The sequence below is a fragment of the Phyllostomus discolor genome, chromosome 3 (genome assembly GCF_004126475.2).
Source record: "Phyllostomus discolor isolate MPI-MPIP mPhyDis1 chromosome 3, mPhyDis1.pri.v3, whole genome shotgun sequence".
Taxonomy (NCBI): Eukaryota; Metazoa; Chordata; class Mammalia; order Chiroptera; family Phyllostomidae; genus Phyllostomus; species Phyllostomus discolor.
Window position 1 is genome coordinate 160,450,006 of NC_040905.2, and position 17,259 is coordinate 160,467,264.

Consider the following 17,259-nt stretch of genomic DNA (forward strand, 5'->3'; position numbering starts at 1 on the left):
AGACCAGAGTCTGAAATTGGTTTCACTTGGCGAAATCCGAGGCATTGGCATGGCTGGTTCCTCTGACGGATCCAGGAGAGAACCTGTTTCTTTGCCTTTCCTTCCCGGGTTCTGCAGGGCCCCTGCGCTCCTTGGCCCCCTCCCGCCATCACCCCAGCCTCTCTTCAGGCATCACATCTCCTACTTCCTTTGTGGTCCTGTCTCTCCTGCCTCCCTCTGATGAGAACACTAGTGAATACACGTGGAGCCAAACCTATAATCCAGATTTCAAGATCCCATTTTAAGATCCTTAATCTCTCCTCTCAAGACCCCTAAGTCAATCACACCAGCAAAGTCCCTTTTGCCTTATGAGGTAACAACATTCCTGGATTCCGGGGACTAGGGTTTGGACATCTTCAGAGGCCCATTATTCAGGGCACCACTGGATGGTTGACATTTTTAGCTTGAATGTTTTTATTTCAGCAGAACTTCCCTCCTATGAATTCTTAACTGAGGCATTTAACAAATACTTTATATTCATTTTTAACACTTGCCTTTCCCTTCCTTGATAAATGTCCTATCCCTAGGGATCCTTTCATCCAAAGATCCTTTGGTAGAATAAAAATACCTTATGAGAAAGGAGAAGTGACTCTAGCTTTGCCTCTGAGAAATGAAAGAGAATTTTATACAAATGGGAGGCATTTGAACAAGGAAAAGGATTTGAAGACAACACAGCATAACCAGCATGAAACCAGTAGCCATTTAAAAGAGGCACAAACTCTGTCAGCAGAAGGGTGACAAAGTAATTTCATGTGTGCCTCTGGTTACAGTTCCCTTTTTGTACACATGTATTTTTACTAAGGAGATGACTTTGCTGTGTTTGAGGAACAGCTGTAAGCTAAGTTTTCCTTTTGTAAGCCCATTTTACAATATGCATGCATTTCTTTTCAAGGGGTTGCAATATTGTTGCTGGGATAAAAGAAAAAACAACAGAGGAGGATTATTTTTTAGGGTGCTTGTTGCTTCTTTTTTATTGTTCTCTTTTAGAAAAAGTCCCTGATACATTCATTTTCCTGTACTGAGGCATCGGCAGTTCTACCAGAACACGCGTTTTCACCTGTGTTTGTGTGATTTTCGGGGAGTAAATGAAAATGATTTAAACCTGGGAATTACAACATTGCTCCCCCCTTTCCATAAGAATTTGATACATCTTTAAGCTCTAGCTCTTGAGACACTTTTTCTTGATCTTTTCAACTTGAAGTGACCTCCCCCCGCCCCACTGCCCCTTCCCTCATTCCAAGTTTCTCCAGCATCTGTGGGCTTTAGACATTGATTTCTACATACGGCAGCGCTGTCAGTGAGCAAGTCGTGAGAGCACAGGGTACGGATGGACTAGATCTTGTGCTTAGCTGGTGATTCTCGTGGAGTCTAACAATTCGTTGCACAGAATAAGCAGCGCATAAATGATGACGTAATTGGTGCATTGACACTGGGAGGCCTTGGCTTTCTGCTTGCAGTCTCATGTCTCCCTGTTTCCAGCAGAGCCAAGCAGAGCACCGATGCTGTGATGTGCGCATTTGAGTCCTAGAGTTGAACTTCCAATCTTTTGTTCTTGTAAGATGGTTTCTGCACATTATAACTGAGACAAGGTTAGAATAAGCCCCGATCTATTTTGGTGTGCTGTGATAAGGGAGGGGAGTACTTAGGGCACATTATGTGGGGATCCAAATGGAAACTCCTCTTATGGGCATTGTTTTGCACTACAGTAACAATGATGTTGCAGCAGATTTCAGGGCGCTGGTGGTCAGTTTAAAGGAAGGTTGTGGTGCCTATTTAGTTTGTGCTCCGAGCATGTTGTAGGACTTTTCTGTCACTATGAATAGCCTGGTGATTATTTTTCTCCTTCCTTTCATTCCATTTCTAAGGTTTGCCTCATTCCAAAATCAGCTCATGGGACCAATCCTGCAAGTGCCTACATGGCAGGCATGAAGATCCAGCCTGTGGAGGTGGATAAATACGGGAATATTGACACAGCTCACCTTAAGGCCATGGTACCCATCTTCCATTCAACAGATGGGGGAGGTCTGGGTTGGGAAGAGGGTGGTGGGGATCAGGGACTGGATGGTTTATATCAATATTATCTTCTGTTGCATTATAATTTAAAAATTGCAATTCCTCCTCTGAATGGGTATGGGGAAAATGGCATAAAATCAGAAAACCTAACCGTTTCTATAAGAACAATAAAAAGTAACAGTCATATATTTTTGTCCAGAAGAAAGCTGACCCGTAGTCTACTTCACCACTTCCTTCACCCACAGGGAGAAGGTCCTTTAAATTGAAATTCCATCCTCTAATTTATGCATGTGTAAGAAGCTGAATGAATTATTCATGGTGGTAGTAAGGGTATTCCTTGCAGGACCTGACTACTCCTGCCCAACCTACCCCTCCTTTCTCCATTAATAATCAGGCTGGCGGTCACAGTTTTTCTGTCTTTGTGTTGGGAAATAAAACCTAAGTGTAGATTTTGCAAATGTCTGTGGCCATCCCAGCCATGAATTTCCGGAGGCATTCCACTCTCCTTCCTGAAACACCAACCCCCACCCCCAACCTCCCAACCTCCAGGAAGAGGTTGCCTAGCAACCGTATCTGCTTTCCACTGGTGGACTAGAGGCTGCATGTGAAGAGAGAAGGAAATCAGTTGAATAGCAATGTGATTTTGTCAGGGTTATTAGGCATGGAGTCTGGGAACTTCAAGTAACTGATTTCAAAGGGAAGCTGAAAATACACAACACTGCTCATCTCTCATCCATCTCCCCTCTTCCATCGTGCCACAAAGTTTTTACCGACAAATATTCTGGGCCTGTAGTTGTAATCATGAAGTCTCTCCAGTGTAGGCTATGACCTTAAACATTCTTTTAAATTTTTTCACACAAGTCTGCTCTGACTTGCTGGCCAGAAAAAACGAACTTTTTATATGCTTGCCTTTTAGATATGCTTGCCTTCTCTCAAAAGGAGAAATGAGGGAAATATTTATATATTTACCAGAGCAGGAACACTCCTTGTTGGAAATCTAATTTCAGCAGGATGGGAGGGAAAGGGAGTAAGTGTGGATATGGAATCATAAGCAGGGAGAGATTAACTGTGAGAATAGACACGTCTGGAATCAAAGAGATCTGAAATAATGACTGACAGGACTGAAAGGAAAACCACTTTGGGGAGCTGAGCCCAAAATATCTAAAACACCTGAACAGTCGTTTTCGTCTTGACCATGGAGATCTAGTCTGGAGGGATCTTGTTATTTCCTTGGAATGACTAATGAAGGGAGTAATGGCTGTGGATCCTTTATTGTTGTCATGCTTTGAGATAATTTCAGAAGTGAAAAGATCAAGACTTCATCTTTCTTAATCCCTTAAAATAAAAAACACGGGTTTGACCTAGAAAGAAAAGTCTCCTCCTTGGTGTCCTTGTGGCCTTTTCTACCCCACAGGTGGATAAACACAAGGAGCACCTGGCAGCCATCATGATTACGTACCCATCCACCAATGGGGTGTTTGAAGAGAACATCAGCGACGTGTGTGACCTGATTCACCACCATGGGGGCCAGGTCTACCTAGACGGAGCAAATATGAATGCTCAGGTGGGCAATATGAGATGGGCTCTCTGAGAAAACTTATGTGAAAAAACTTTTTATTTCCTTTTTAAAGATTTTACTTCTTTATTTTTAGAGAGAGGAGAAAGAGAGGGAAACATCAAAGTGTGGTTGCCTCTGGCATGCCCCATACTGGGGACCTGGCCCACAACCCAGGCATGTGCCCTGATTGGGCATTGAACCTGCAACTCTTTGGTTTGCATTGCAGGCTGGCACTCAATCCATTGAGCCACACCAGCCACGGCTCTTTTCTCTCACCTCTTGACAATTGCCTTAAAGCATGACACCGAATTCAGAACTGAGGCTGACTTTATTGCCAATTTCAAACGAAGTACCCCAATTTCACTGAGTTTATAGATCCTAGATGAGGTGGTGGGGCATGTTGGGGAGGAGGCAAAGAGGTTGAAAGGAAACAGGGAAGGAACTGAATGCCCTTAGCTCTTCAGGGGTATGATCCCTCTGGGGGTGCTACTGGCAAGAAGTTCACCTGGCTGCCTTCCTGAGGGAATTCAGACCCAAGTTCTGGCCACAGGTGAATGTTGATCCGCCACTAACCTGGCTTCAGCTTCATCAGTATGAAACAGCTGACCAGTTCTGACCTGAAGGGCAGAGTCTGACTACTGGGGAAGTGGGGAGGGGCGCAGTCTGTGTAATGTGTCCCTCTGAGGAAATGCTGTAAGGGGCCATTAGAGCAGAGGAGTGTTATGATCTCTTCCAGACTTTTATTTTTCTTTTCTTTTTTTTTTTTAAATATATTTTATTGATTATGCTATTACAGTTGCCCCATTTCCCCCCTTCACTCCCCTCCCCCCTGTACCCCCCTCCCACCCACATTTCCCCCTTTAGTTCATGTCCATGTGTCATACTTATGAGTTCTTTAGTTTCTACATTTCCCGTACTATTCTTGCCCTCCCCCTATCTATTTTCAACATACATTCTATGCTACTTATTCTCTATACCTTTTCCCCCTCTCTCCTCCTCCCACCCCCCTGCTGCTCAGCCTCCATGTGCCCTCCATTTCTGTGGTTCTGTTCCTGTTCTAACTGTTTACTTAGTTTCTTTTGGTTTTGCTTTAGTTGTGGTTGTTAATATTTGTGAGTTTGCTGTCCTTTTACTATACATGTCTTTTCTTTATCTTCTTTTCTTAGATAAGTCCCTTTAGCATTTCATAAAATAAGGGCTTGGTGATGATGAACTCCTTTAACTTGACCTTATCTGAGAAGCACTTTATCTGCCCTTCCATTCTAAATGAGAGCTTTGCTGGATAGAGCAATCTGGGATGTAGGTCCTTGTCTTTTATGACTTGGAATATTTCTTTCCATCCCCTTCTTGCCTGTAAGGTCTCTTTTGAGAAATCAGCTGACAGTCTGATGGGAACTCCTTTGTAGGTGACTGTCCCCTTCTCTCTTGCTGCTTCTAGGATTCTCTCCTTTGTTTTTACCTTGGCTAATGTAATGATGATGTGCCTTGGTGTGTTTCTTCTTGGGTCCAACTTCTTTGGGGCTCTCTGAGCTTCTTGGATTTCTTGGAAGACTGTTCCCTTTGCCAGATTGGGGAAGTTCTCCTTTATTATTTGTTCAAATACGTGCTCAATCTGTTGCTTTTCCCCTTCTGATTCTGGTACCCCTATAATTCGGATATTGGAACATTTAAAGGTGTCTTGGATGCCCTTAATCTTTTCTTCAATTTTTTGAATTCTTATTTCATCATGCTTTCCTGCTTGGTTGATTCTATCTTCCTTCTGGTCCACTGTATTGTTTTGGGACTCATATTCCTTCCTTTCACTATTGGCTCTCCTCCTCGTGTCTTCCTGCATCTGTTTTATGGTAATCTGCATTCTTTCATCTAGATTTTGTCCAAAATCCACCAGTTCCGTGAGCTTTCTGATCACCAGTGTTTTGAACTGCGCATCTGATAGATTGGCTAATTCTTGATCGCTCAAAAGGATGAGTCCTGGGGGACTGATCTGCTCTGTTGAAAACATGGTTTTTTTGTTGTTTTTTTTTTCCCCTGTCTCTCCTTTTTTTTTTTTCCGGTCTGGTTGCTCTTGTTATGGTGGGGGGCGGAGCCTTAGGTGCTCACCCGGGCTGGGCACCCCGGTCGCTAGATTGTGACGTTATATGTGGGGGCGGGGCGGGAGCGGGAGCGGGTCGGGAGAAAACAATGGCGGTAGTTCCGTTCCCCTGGACTCAGACCCTTGTCTGGGCTTCCAGGCCGCAAGTTCTGCCCTGGTCCACAATCGCTGCCCCTCTGGGTCTGCCAGCCGCAGCTTGAGTACTCAGGGATCACCGCTGCCTTCTTGTGCCCCCGGATGGCTTTTGCGCCGATTTCGCGCCAAACCTTCCCCCGACCTCCGCGCACCACCAACCTGAGCCAGCCCCGCACCCGCCCGGCTCGTCTTCTCCTACCAGTCCAGATGAACGCGTCTACTTCAACTTCTTGGCTGCCCGACTTCCATTCAGATAAATCCTCTGCCGGATCTGGGTGTTATTCTGATAGTAAATTATTGTTGTAAATTATTGGTTTTCTAATCTTGGTTGTACGAGGAGGTACGGTGCGTCCACCTATTCCTTTATTTTTCATTTTTTGCTTCTTTTACTATTTCGGGCTCTTTCTGCCTTTTTTTTCCCCTTCTGTCTGATTCCCTGTGTAATTGTAGTCCAGGGATTGTTTATTGCTTCAATAACATAAATACATTCTTTATCTTTGGCCACGTTCAAAATCAGCCCTAAGGCCAAAGTGGCTGGGACGTCTGTTGAAAGTTGGCATCAGGACGGTCTCAGAAAAACTGTCAGCCTCCCTTCTTCTCCCTGGGCTCAGCATCCTCTTGGGAAACTCTTCAAGTCCCTTCCACCAGGGTGCCTGAAGCTAGTCCTGCAGGGGGAGTAGGGCTGCCGGGCTGGGGGAAATGTGCCTACTTCAGTACTCTCCTTTCTTGTGCTGGGGCACTTTCTTTCCTCGCTCTTGGGGGAGGTAATTAGGAATTGACCATATATTCAAATCTGTATTTTAGAATCTAAATTAGGTTAAATGGTCAGTTGCTGTTTCCACAGAAACCACAAGCCACACTGCCTATGGAATGCCAGGCTTTGCCGGCAGAACTCAGCCAGTATTGAGGATGCCTCTGTGAACAGCTCTGCCTGCCTTTCCTCTGGGGGAGGGGCACAGCAAACAGCGTGGCTGCCTTTCCACAGCACCCTTTCAAATTCCTGACTTTTGCTTTTGGCTCTTTCCCTTTGTGGTAGGTGGGAATCTGCCGTCCGGGAGACTTTGGGTCTGATGTCTCACACCTAAATCTTCACAAGACCTTCTGCATTCCCCACGGAGGCGGTGGCCCTGGCATGGGGCCCATTGGAGTGTGAGTTCTGGGCATGGCTTTGGAGACTGAGAATGGGAGAGTAGCCCAAACTCTCTATGAGTCCCAGGGAGGTCATCAAGTGTGGAGGCCACCTTCCTAAGCAGTGTGCTTATAGGGCTGGGGGAGGAGTGGTGAAAGGGATGCTTTCAGGGTATGTCCAAAGAGGACCATAACGAAATCTTATTAACAACAGTGTTTCATTGGCCACAATAAGCTCCCATTCATGTGCAGACAGGGCATGTTTATTAACAGAGTAATGAAGAGGGAGCTTTACTGGAGTATTATAGATCAGAACTGGCATATTAGCACCTGGAAGTGCTTTTCAGACTTAGGTAGGCTTCCAAGCAGCTTTTTTTTCTTTCTTTCTCTTTAAAATCAGCTGATGGTTACGCTGAAAGTGACTTATCTATCAACAATGAAAGAACTCGTAGTAAAAAAGTGGCTGCCAGGAGCTGTGGGGCAGGGTGGGGTGGGGAGTTGAGAGAGCTTGGTGAGAAGATACAAAGTTTCAGCTCTGAGAGGAATAAGGTCTGAGGACCCAACGTGTACCATGGTGACTGCTGTTTGATAGCACTGTAGCGGGTTGGCCAGAAAGTTCGTTTAGTCATTTCCATCAAATAAAAAACACATTTTTCATGTTTACCAATAACTTTATTGATTTGAATATTTTGAATATGTTTCTATCTCCTGCTATTGGCTTCTAGTGGGTAGAGGCCAGGGGTGCTGCTAAACACCTTCCAATGCATAAAACAGCTCCACAGCGAAGAATTATTTGGCCAGAATGTCAATACTATTAAGAAACTTTGCAAACCACTTATGACACATTTGATCAGTCACAGCACCTTCTCCACACACTGCACAAATCTTTTTTTGTGTTTCAGTTGCATTTTTACCTTTCTTGAAATAATAAGGCATAATATGCCAAAATTGTTGCATATCTTCTTCCATCTTTAATATTAAAATGGCTGCACAAAAATTCACCACCTTTGATCAGTACGTTTTTACTTTTTAATTTTTTGATATATTTTTATTGTTCTAATTTTTAAAAAAAATATATTTTATTGATTATGCTGTTATAGTTGTCCCATTTTTTCCTCCCCTTTATTCTCCTCTACCCTGCAACCCCCTCCCACTGGCATTCCCCCCAGTTCATGCCCATGGGTCGTACATATAAGTTCTTTGGCTTCTCCATTTCCTATACTGTTCTTAACCTCCCCCTATCTAGTTTGTACCTACCACTTATGCTTCTTATTTCCTGTACCTTTCCCCCCATTCTTTCCCTTTCCCCTCCCCACTGATAACCCTCCATGTGATGTCCATTTTTGTGATTTTGTTCCTGTTCCAGTTGTTCTAGGACCCTGTGGGTTTCTCCAAAGAACTCTCCTGTAAGACTTGGAGTTTCTTCCACCTCTGCAACCCTCACAGATTTTTATAGCCAGAGGTGTTTTGAGGCTTTATTTCCCTGAGTTGAACCCTGGGTTGTGCAGTCTGTCTCATTCCCCACTTGTTCCTCCTGGTTTATCCGCCCGAGAATGTGGGACTGCCTAGTCTGCCAGCTGCTGCCTTGCCATGGCCATGAGTCCTCTCTGCCCCTCCTACCAGTCAAAATGAATGTTTCTTCTTTAGCTCCTTTGTTGTCAGACTTCTGTACAGTTCAATTTTCTGGCAGTTTTGGTTATTTTTTGTTTTTAAATTTGTTGTTATCTTTCTTTTGGTTGTGTGAGAGGCAAAGTGTATCTACTTATGCCTCCATCTTTGCTGGAACTTCCCTGATAAATACTTTTTAAAATTCATGCTGATATGACAGCTGTCACAACACAATCTAACAAAATTGTTTCAAATGAAGTTAAAGATAACTAAGCACTACTAGAGCCACTGCAGAGAAAAAACTAAACAAACTTTTTGACTAACTCAATGTCTATAATAAAAATTTGCTAAGAGAGTAAAACTTAAATGTCCTTATCCCCACTCCCCCAAAATGAATTGGATGTGAAGTGTTAAGCACTTTGTAGCTTGAATTCTTATTAGATCTGATATGAGTAAGAAGGAAACAAAACTTATTACTAGAAATAACTGGATCAAGTCAAAATAAGACCAAAGGAATATACTATAGTTGTTATATCTTTTTACACTGTGAGGTGGCATCATGAAAATGAGGCTGAGTAGCCATATCCTGAACTTCAGTCTTCCAAAAATGTGCCAAAAGGGCCAGTCTTCAGGGTTGCTGGGGTCCTGACCCCCTTTTTCCTGCTTTCCTTTTTGATGATTTTTATTTATTGTAAGTGGAAGAGGCCCAGTGTCTCAGCTCTGGGGAAGGCAGAGTGAATGATGTTCACGTGCAGCCTTTGATGTGTAGCTTCTTCTCAGCAGCACCTTCTGTATCCCTTAGATGCCTCGGGAAAGAGCACGGGGCGTGGGCCTGGGAGGGAGCAGGTATGGGGCTGGAAGTCCCCTCATCCTGGGGAGCACGTGGCTCTGCAGGCTACCCCATGGCTGCCTGCCCTGTCAAATCCTCTGCCACAGTTCTTGGCTGGTGGGCCATGCTTCCAGTGAAGGAGGAAGGAAGGGACAGCTTCCTGAACAGCTGCCTCTTCGCTGAGGTCAGGTCTCTTCCATTGACAGAGTTCCTCTCTTAGGAACAGAGCTTCCTGAGAGGGCCCAACACCTACCTGTTCAGCTGGGCTGGATCTTTTTACATCTTCTGAATTTGTATTTAAAAACTACAGGAAAAAGCATCTTGCCCCTTTTCTGCCCAATCATCCTATCATTTTGGTAAAGCCAGATGAGGACGCCCGGCCTGTGGGTACTGTCAGCGCAGCCCCATGGGGCTCCAGCTCCATCTTGCCCATCTCGTGGGCTTATATTAAGGTGAGACCTGTGGGTGTCTGTTAGGTGGGGGCGGAGGGGGATGTGGATGTGTTGGTGGGGAACTGAGATCACAGGCTTCCTTCTTAACTTAAAAATGTAAAAAGTCCATGATCTGAGCTGTGGTCAGTGAAGATTGCTGATGACTTCGGGTGGAAGAAACTTTCCTACAGAGGTCAGCTGAAATTCATTTTATCTCATCCTTGTTATGCTATTTCCTTTGGGTTCTCACAGTGGGTTTAACATCAGAGAAGTTAACACACCAGACATATTTTTCCAGACAGAGTTAAGTTCTGTGAGTCATGTGGATGTTCTGGCCACGTCATTTGGTTTCCTGTAGGATTTATACCTCCTCTTGCAAGTGGAAAACAAACAAACAAACAAAAAACAACAACAGTGTGCATACTAATTACTACACTTGGTTGAGATCCTGGGATAAATTTTAGAAATCCATCTCCCCTCGCTTTATGTTCCTTGGAAGCTGGGAGGATAAGAGGAGAAGTAGCAGAAATTTGTTTATGCGGTGGTTCCCCAAAGCTCTCTGTCCTTTACAGTCTGTGGAACTGTACTCTCAGGGGTGATTAGACTTTGTCAGGGAACAGGCTCCCTTCCTATGTGTTTCTCTACAAAACTCGAGGGTCAGAGTTCATACAGCTCTTGTTCAAAAGGGCCTGCCCACCTCCTGGGCTGATGAGACTGTACATTGGACAGGAACGCTGGTTAGACTGCTAATCGGAGCAGCCTTCTCAGACTGGCTCCCCTCCTCAAAGGAAGGATGGCTTCTGGTGAAACAAAACCCCAAACTCAGCTATGCAAATCATTCCGGATGACTCTCTGGGGCTGTCTGTTCTTCTTGAATAGTGTGGCATTTATGATACTTGGGGAAAACTTTCTGGGAAGCTGGAACAACAATTCTGTACCTCAGAGACTAAATCCTGCTTTTCAAAATGATCCTTGAGTTGTTTTACAAATAGTAACAGCCAAAACAGTCATAGGAAAGGCCTGCTTCTTTGTAAACAGAATCTAATTCCCAGCTCCCTTTGGGTCCCAAGGTCCTATAAACCTGGGTTATTTGTTAGGAACCTCTTTGGGTTGGAGGTGATTTCCACATATAGAAAATAAATACCCCAGGTTGATTTGGCCACAAGCCAGGAACACTAGACAGAGCCTCAGTTGAAAAGTGCAGTATTGTGAATAAAATAGGGTTTAAGATACCCGTTTGACATTAGGCCCTTTCTTTGTTTCAGGCTGTTGTTACTCATCACCAGGAGAACTACCTGTTCTCTCCCTGCTTCAGTACATCTTGGACACTCCCTACAGGACTGCTAATGCCCCTAAGGGCCCAAAGTCAGCCCATGCTTCCCTTTGCAGTCACCACTGAATCTCACTAGTCTAGTAGAATCCTTAGGGGATTCTCCCAAAATTTACATGCCTAGGTTCCAGAGAGAATCAAATTCTGCATATGTGGGTTAGGGCTCAAGCCAGCAGACTGCTCTGTAACTCTGATGCACAACTCAAGAGCCAGCCACTGTCTGGACCAAGTCCAAGTCCTCCCTAGCAAAGGTTTGAGGCTTGTAAGTGGTGGTCACAGCTCACCAGGCTCTACAATGACACAGGCTCATATTTTGCCATTCTTCTCACCTGGAGTGACTTCCTCTTTCTCGTCTATCCCAATTCTACCTATTTTTAAGTTTCCATTCAAGTTCTAACTCTTATTCTAAGAACCTTTCTTTGATCAGCCTGGCAAAATATGTCCTCCCCTTACTTTGGACTTCAGTGCCTCTGTTATTTTATCTGATACTTTCTCACATGCTTTACATTAATTTTGTATTTAATACATATCAAGCCTCCATTGTACATGATGTATTCTGGGGAGAAAGTGGCAGTAAAAATTGTGTAGTCTTGACTTCAGGCTTTTTGCTGGTGATGATATTCACCCCATATAATCACAGGGACTTCTGACTTACCAGAAAAGGATACGATTGAACCCAGCAGTTGTTCAATGGCCTTGACTGTGTGTAGTTGGAAGACAAGCCATATAAAATTGATTCAGTGGGGATTCTGGCCAAGATCCCATGGGATTCTTGGCAGTTGTCAAGACATCTCAAATTCACAGTAAACAAACAAAAACTCCCCTAAAAGATTTTAACCTAAAGCCAATTTATTTTCCTTTTGAGATTAACACAATAGTCAGCAGTGAATTTTGCCCTGCTCTAGGCTTTGTTATTATAATAAGAAGTGTAAGATTACTGTTCAAAGAAAACCGAAAATTATTTCAGGCTTAGAGAGGGCTGACAAATGTTTTTGTTAGTATTTCCCTCTCATCTCTAATTTACAGATTGATGATGGGCTGACTTCCTTTGTGGGGGGATTTCTCCAGGGTGTCTTTGTTTAGTGCCCATTGGGTTTACCTGTTCTGTGGCTGATGGCTCTTTTCCCCTCTGTTGCAGATGATGGGAGGCAAAGGCCTTAAACAAGCTACGGAAATTGCTATTTTAAATGCCAACTACATGGCCAAGCGATTAGAAAAACACTACAGAGTTCTTTTCCGAGGTGCAAGAGGCAAGTATTAACTGTAGTCTACCATCACTTTGTTTTTTCCTTGGCCAAACCAAGTTTGACGAGTAGATGTGGCTTTTCTGAAGTGGGTGGAAAACATGTGTTGCTTAGTATATACCATAGAAAAGTGTAGAGTTGTTAGAAACAACTTCAATTTAGTGAACAGTTCAGGGATATCAGCATTTGCAAGGCTCTGTGATGAAGTTAGTCCACACAGCCTAGGCCAACACCACTGAGAGACAGACACACAAGTGTCACAGGCTCCTTACCTCACAAAGTGATACGGGAGTGCCTCCAAAGAGTAGAGAAATTCAGATCGGGCAGAGGCAGGACGGAATAGCTGGGAGAGCCTTCTGGGAGCAGCCATTGGAGATGATTCTGGAAGGAAGTGTGACAGAGTCCAAGCAAACCGAGATCCAGGGGGCAGCCAGGGACACAGGAGTGGCCTGGGTGGCAGGAGTGTTGAGTGAGTCGAAGGGTGGGATAGGAGGGGAGGGAGCAGATGAGGATGAGGTTGGAGGGGTGTCATGGGGCCTTGAGGGTCTTAGAAGGCTCTGAACTTTACCTTGGAGCCAGAAAGGTTTTCGAGGAGAGGAATGAGAGGATTAAGAGAATATTGACATTGTTAAGGCAGTGGCATGAGATGAACATGCTATTAGAAGTGGAATCAGCCCTGGCAGGTGGGGTAGGAGGTTGGAGCATCATCCTGTAACTGAAAGGTTGCGGGTTCAATTCCCAGTCAGGACACATACCTAGGTTTTGGGTTCATCCCCGGTCCAGGCACAAGTGTGTATGATCCTCAGTCCTGGGGTGGATCCTTAGTCTGGGTGTGTAGGAAGGCAATGGACAGATGTTTCTGTGGCAACGATGTTTCTTTCTCTCCCCTCCCCTCTCTCCCTCTAAAAAAGCAAATGAAAATGTCCTCTGGTAAGGATTAAAAAAAAAAAAAAGAAGAAGAATCATTGAAAGTTACTGATGAGTTGAGTGTAAAGAAAATTTTAGGTAAACCTTTAAGCTCTTAGGCTTATAATAGAGGGAATAATAGATGTGGGAACAAAGTCACCCTGGAGGTGACAGGGAGAGGTGGTGCCAGGCAGACACAGCACATTGGCTGTGGGCTCAGAATCCAAGAGCAGAAACAGAGGGGACTTGGTGCAGAGAGACAGCAGTGGGCAAGCTGTGCGCCCAGACCTCGGCCGCAGGGCAGGGCTCCCCTTTGGCTTTGGGTTTCTCTGGCCCAAGGGGAATGTACATTTACCTCTGTGATTTTTTATTTAAAGGCCAGTCTTCCCTTATAAATATGTACCCAAAGGGATTGTTCTAGCACTTGAAAATAGAAAAGAACTAAATAACCAGAGCTCTGAAAAGCTCCCCAGAGAGTAGGAAAGAAAGTTGTGGGCAGTATGTCTCTAAGCAGCACAATGAAATGCTCTGAAGTGGATATTAAAGAAACCACTAGGGCTACTAATTAATTCAGATATGTCTCCCACTGAGAAATGCATCCTGCTTATGTGCTGACTTTTGGGGATAGCTTCAGTGTTTGTTTTGCTTGGTTATATGATAATATATAGATACTCAACAGGGAAAAGTTGGCAAATAAAAAAGTAGGGGGAAGAAAATCTAAATGATCCATAGTTCTATCCAACAGACATAACTACTGTTAATATGTTGCTATATTCCTTGTCATCTTAGTTTTAGACAGTTGAGATCATATTATAAACACAATTTATATCCTGTTTTTCAAACTTTATCTTATACTGTGACCATTTCCCCATGCCATGAAATGCTCTTTGGAAGTGGCTCTATCAGTTCTACTGTGTGATCGCACCGTGATATAAGCCATTCTGTAGGCTTTCCCACCAGAGTTTGCATTTCCAACAATGCTGCAATGAATATCCTTTACTTAGATTTAAAAAAAAAAATCTCGGATTATTTCCTTAGGTCAGAGTTACAGAGGAGAAATTTTGTGTCAGAGGAAATGAGTTCTGTGAATTCACTTAAGCTTTTGATGCGTGTGGCCGAGTTGTCCCCCTGAGGCTCGGAGCCACTGTGTTTCCGTGTCGGCGGGTGAAGGCGACCACCGCAGCAGGGCCCAGTGAGCGCGAGAACTCGACACAGACCAAAACCAAAATATCTTTGCCAAGTTGATGAGTCAAAAGCGATTTTTTTGCTTTAATTTGAACAAGATTATGAATTTTTTCCTATTTTTAAGATTTCTTTATGATTAACTATATTTGACAACTTCATGGAGATAGAATTCACATACCACACAAACCAACTTCTTAAAATGCACAATTCAATTCTTTTTAGTATGAGCCAGAGCTGTGTGATGCACGGTTTAGCTCTTTAAAGCAGCAATGAATGTGACCTGGACTGTGTAGGGGTGGGGGGCGGCAGCCCCCAGCAGTGAGGAGAGTGAGCTGGTATTTCTCTGGGGCTCACCAGTGCTCAGAGTTGCTGTGGCTGCTTTGGGCAGAGATGGTCCTAGTCCAAAGGGACTAAACGCAAAAAAGAGAAATAAAATGTCCATTTGTTTCGACATTTTACCCCAGAATTAAATAATGAATCCTGTTTCTCATCCCAAGAAGAAGAATAAGATTGGTGATCACAGACTTTATTACCCAGCCCCAGAGTTCATGAAACCAAACATTGTCTCGTGGTTGATCTGGTAAACACACTCATACAACTTGAGGCTTCCTACTTTAGGGCCTAGAAAGAATTAGCACTGTACCTCCCAAGGGCCCAAAATAGAAATGTTTTGAAACACATTGTATTCCAAAATGTCTAAAGGCAATATTTGAAGACCATTATTCATCTTAATTCTATTTACTAGCTCAAAATAAGACTTCAGAGTTACTGATGACTATGAAGCAATAATTTTAATGAACTCCAGGCCCCTCTTTATGAACCTTTTTTTTTGAGAGATTTAAAAATATGAGCTAAACAGTTGAGGCTTATGGTTTTGCAAAGCAAAGAAGTGGCAGGCAAGAATTGGGATGAGGAGCAGCAGAAGTATTTATTCTGCTAGGGTGTGAAAAGAAGGACTTACCTCATTTAAAATACCTTTTCAAAGGACGAATTTAAAAAAATTTTGCCCTGGCTGGGTATCCCAGTTGGTGAGAGCATCAACCTGATACGCCACGGTTACGGGTTCAGTCACCGTCAAGACACATATGAGAATCAACCAATGGATGCATCAATAAGTGGAACAACAAATTGATGTTTCTTTCTTTCTCTCTCTTACCCTTTCTCTCTCTGTCTCTAAAATCATTAAATTAAAAAAATAAATAAAAATTTCACAGGTGTCTGTCTACTCTTGTGGAGACTATGCTCAGTGTTTGACCTAATTGGAGTTCCTGTCAGTGGATTAGACAACTTTGTTTATATCCCAATGTTTCATTTATGTTTTAAATTTTTAAATGCCTGTTCAGTTTTGACCTTGGATAAACCCAACTCCACTTGGAAATTCTTGTCCCTGAAGAGGCTTCCCAGTGGCCTTTAGTGGGTGGACATGGGCCTCAGGAGCTGGGCCCTCACATTCCTGGCTGGGAAGAGAGCCCTCCTGAGGCCCGGAGCCCCACCTAACCCACCTCATTCCCAGGAGAACAGTCAGGAGCTTTGATTCTGTTAGTTGTGGTCCCTGGATTGCAACTGAAAAGCTTGACTGAGCGTTGATTCCCCACCCAAGCTATATAATCAGCTAGTGAGTCCCTGTATTTCTAGGCAATCACTCTGAGGCTTAGAGATAAGCCTGTTGTCAAGGAGGGTCTTGAGAAGTCTGTAGCACGTTCTGTAGCCTCGAAAGATAATTAACTTCTGGGTGGGAGTTGGGAGAGAAGATGTTATAATCCCAGAGTCAAGCCACTTTTATCTTGCTTTTCCATCATCCCAACCCCTCCTCTCCTTGTGCCTTTGACTTGGTGTCTATTCAGACTCTCAGTTATAGTCATGGTTAGGCCCAGCAGAAACACCTACTCGGGGAAAATTAAAATTTGCACTAATCAGTTTATACAATTTCTACTTCAGATTGCCCTGACTCACCTTATGCCATAGAAGGTTTGTATATCTTTTCTCCTTAAAACTGCAAACAAAGATGAACATCTTGGGATCTGGCCTCCAAAAGCCACTAAGTTTAAATTTCACCCCTTTCAGGCCTCAAATAGAGAGAGAAAGGGAGAGAGGCTGAAATTCCACTACAGTTTCTATTTAAATGCCCTAGACTATGGATTTAGAAAATAACATCTGAACCTCATTTTGAAAGTGGAGCCCTTCCCAAACCACTGGCTGCGGTGGGGGCCCCTGCAGATGAAGGTTTGGTGTTAGCAGTTCTGGGTTTGGCTTGGCTTGATGGGGCCTTTCAGCTATTGCTGAACCTCTGAAAGATTCTGCTCTCTCCCACCAGCAAGAGTAAGTCCTCTCTGTTGTCATGAGCCCCTCCCCTCCTCCCCCTCTGTCACTGAATGTCCTTCAGAGCAGTGAGCTTCATTACCCTTCTTTGTTAAGTCATTGTCACAATGTTGGTTTGGCTGCCAGAGGCCCGGAGAAGAAAGGTCAAAGGTTGGGCTCCCAAAATGGTGTAGCATAGTAGGGCATTTAGGAACCTTGAAATTAACAGTCAATGAGGACTGTTGTCTCCTGATTTTTCCCCAGAACTTTCCAACTGACACTTTTTTCCCCTGAGTTTACCTACTAATGAAGACAACTTTCTTTCTTTCTTTTTTTTTAAAGATTTTCTTTCTCTATTTTTAGAGAGAGGGGAAGGGAGGGAGAGAAACATCAACCTGTGGTTGCCTCTTGCATGCCCCCCCACTGGGGACCTGGCCTGCAACCCATGCAACCCACGCATGTG

The 17,259-nt window shown here is 43.9% G+C and overlaps 1 protein-coding gene across 3 annotated transcripts in view; it reads left to right on the plus strand.

Moving 5' to 3' along the window:
• The window catches only part of GLDC (glycine decarboxylase), an 82,841-nt gene that overhangs the window by 56,676 nt on the left and 8,906 nt on the right, over positions 1 to 17,259 (plus strand). For all 3 annotated transcript variants that reach the window (XM_036021652.1, XM_028530091.2, XM_036021653.1), the window contains 5 exons: positions 1,905 to 2,030; positions 3,467 to 3,616; positions 6,874 to 6,986; positions 9,713 to 9,854; positions 12,302 to 12,413. In XM_036021652.1, coding sequence (XP_035877545.1) covers positions 1,905 to 2,030; positions 3,467 to 3,616; positions 6,874 to 6,986; positions 9,713 to 9,854; positions 12,302 to 12,413 — 643 coding nt within the window. The remainder of the gene's footprint in view (positions 1 to 1,904; positions 2,031 to 3,466; positions 3,617 to 6,873; positions 6,987 to 9,712; positions 9,855 to 12,301; positions 12,414 to 17,259) is intronic.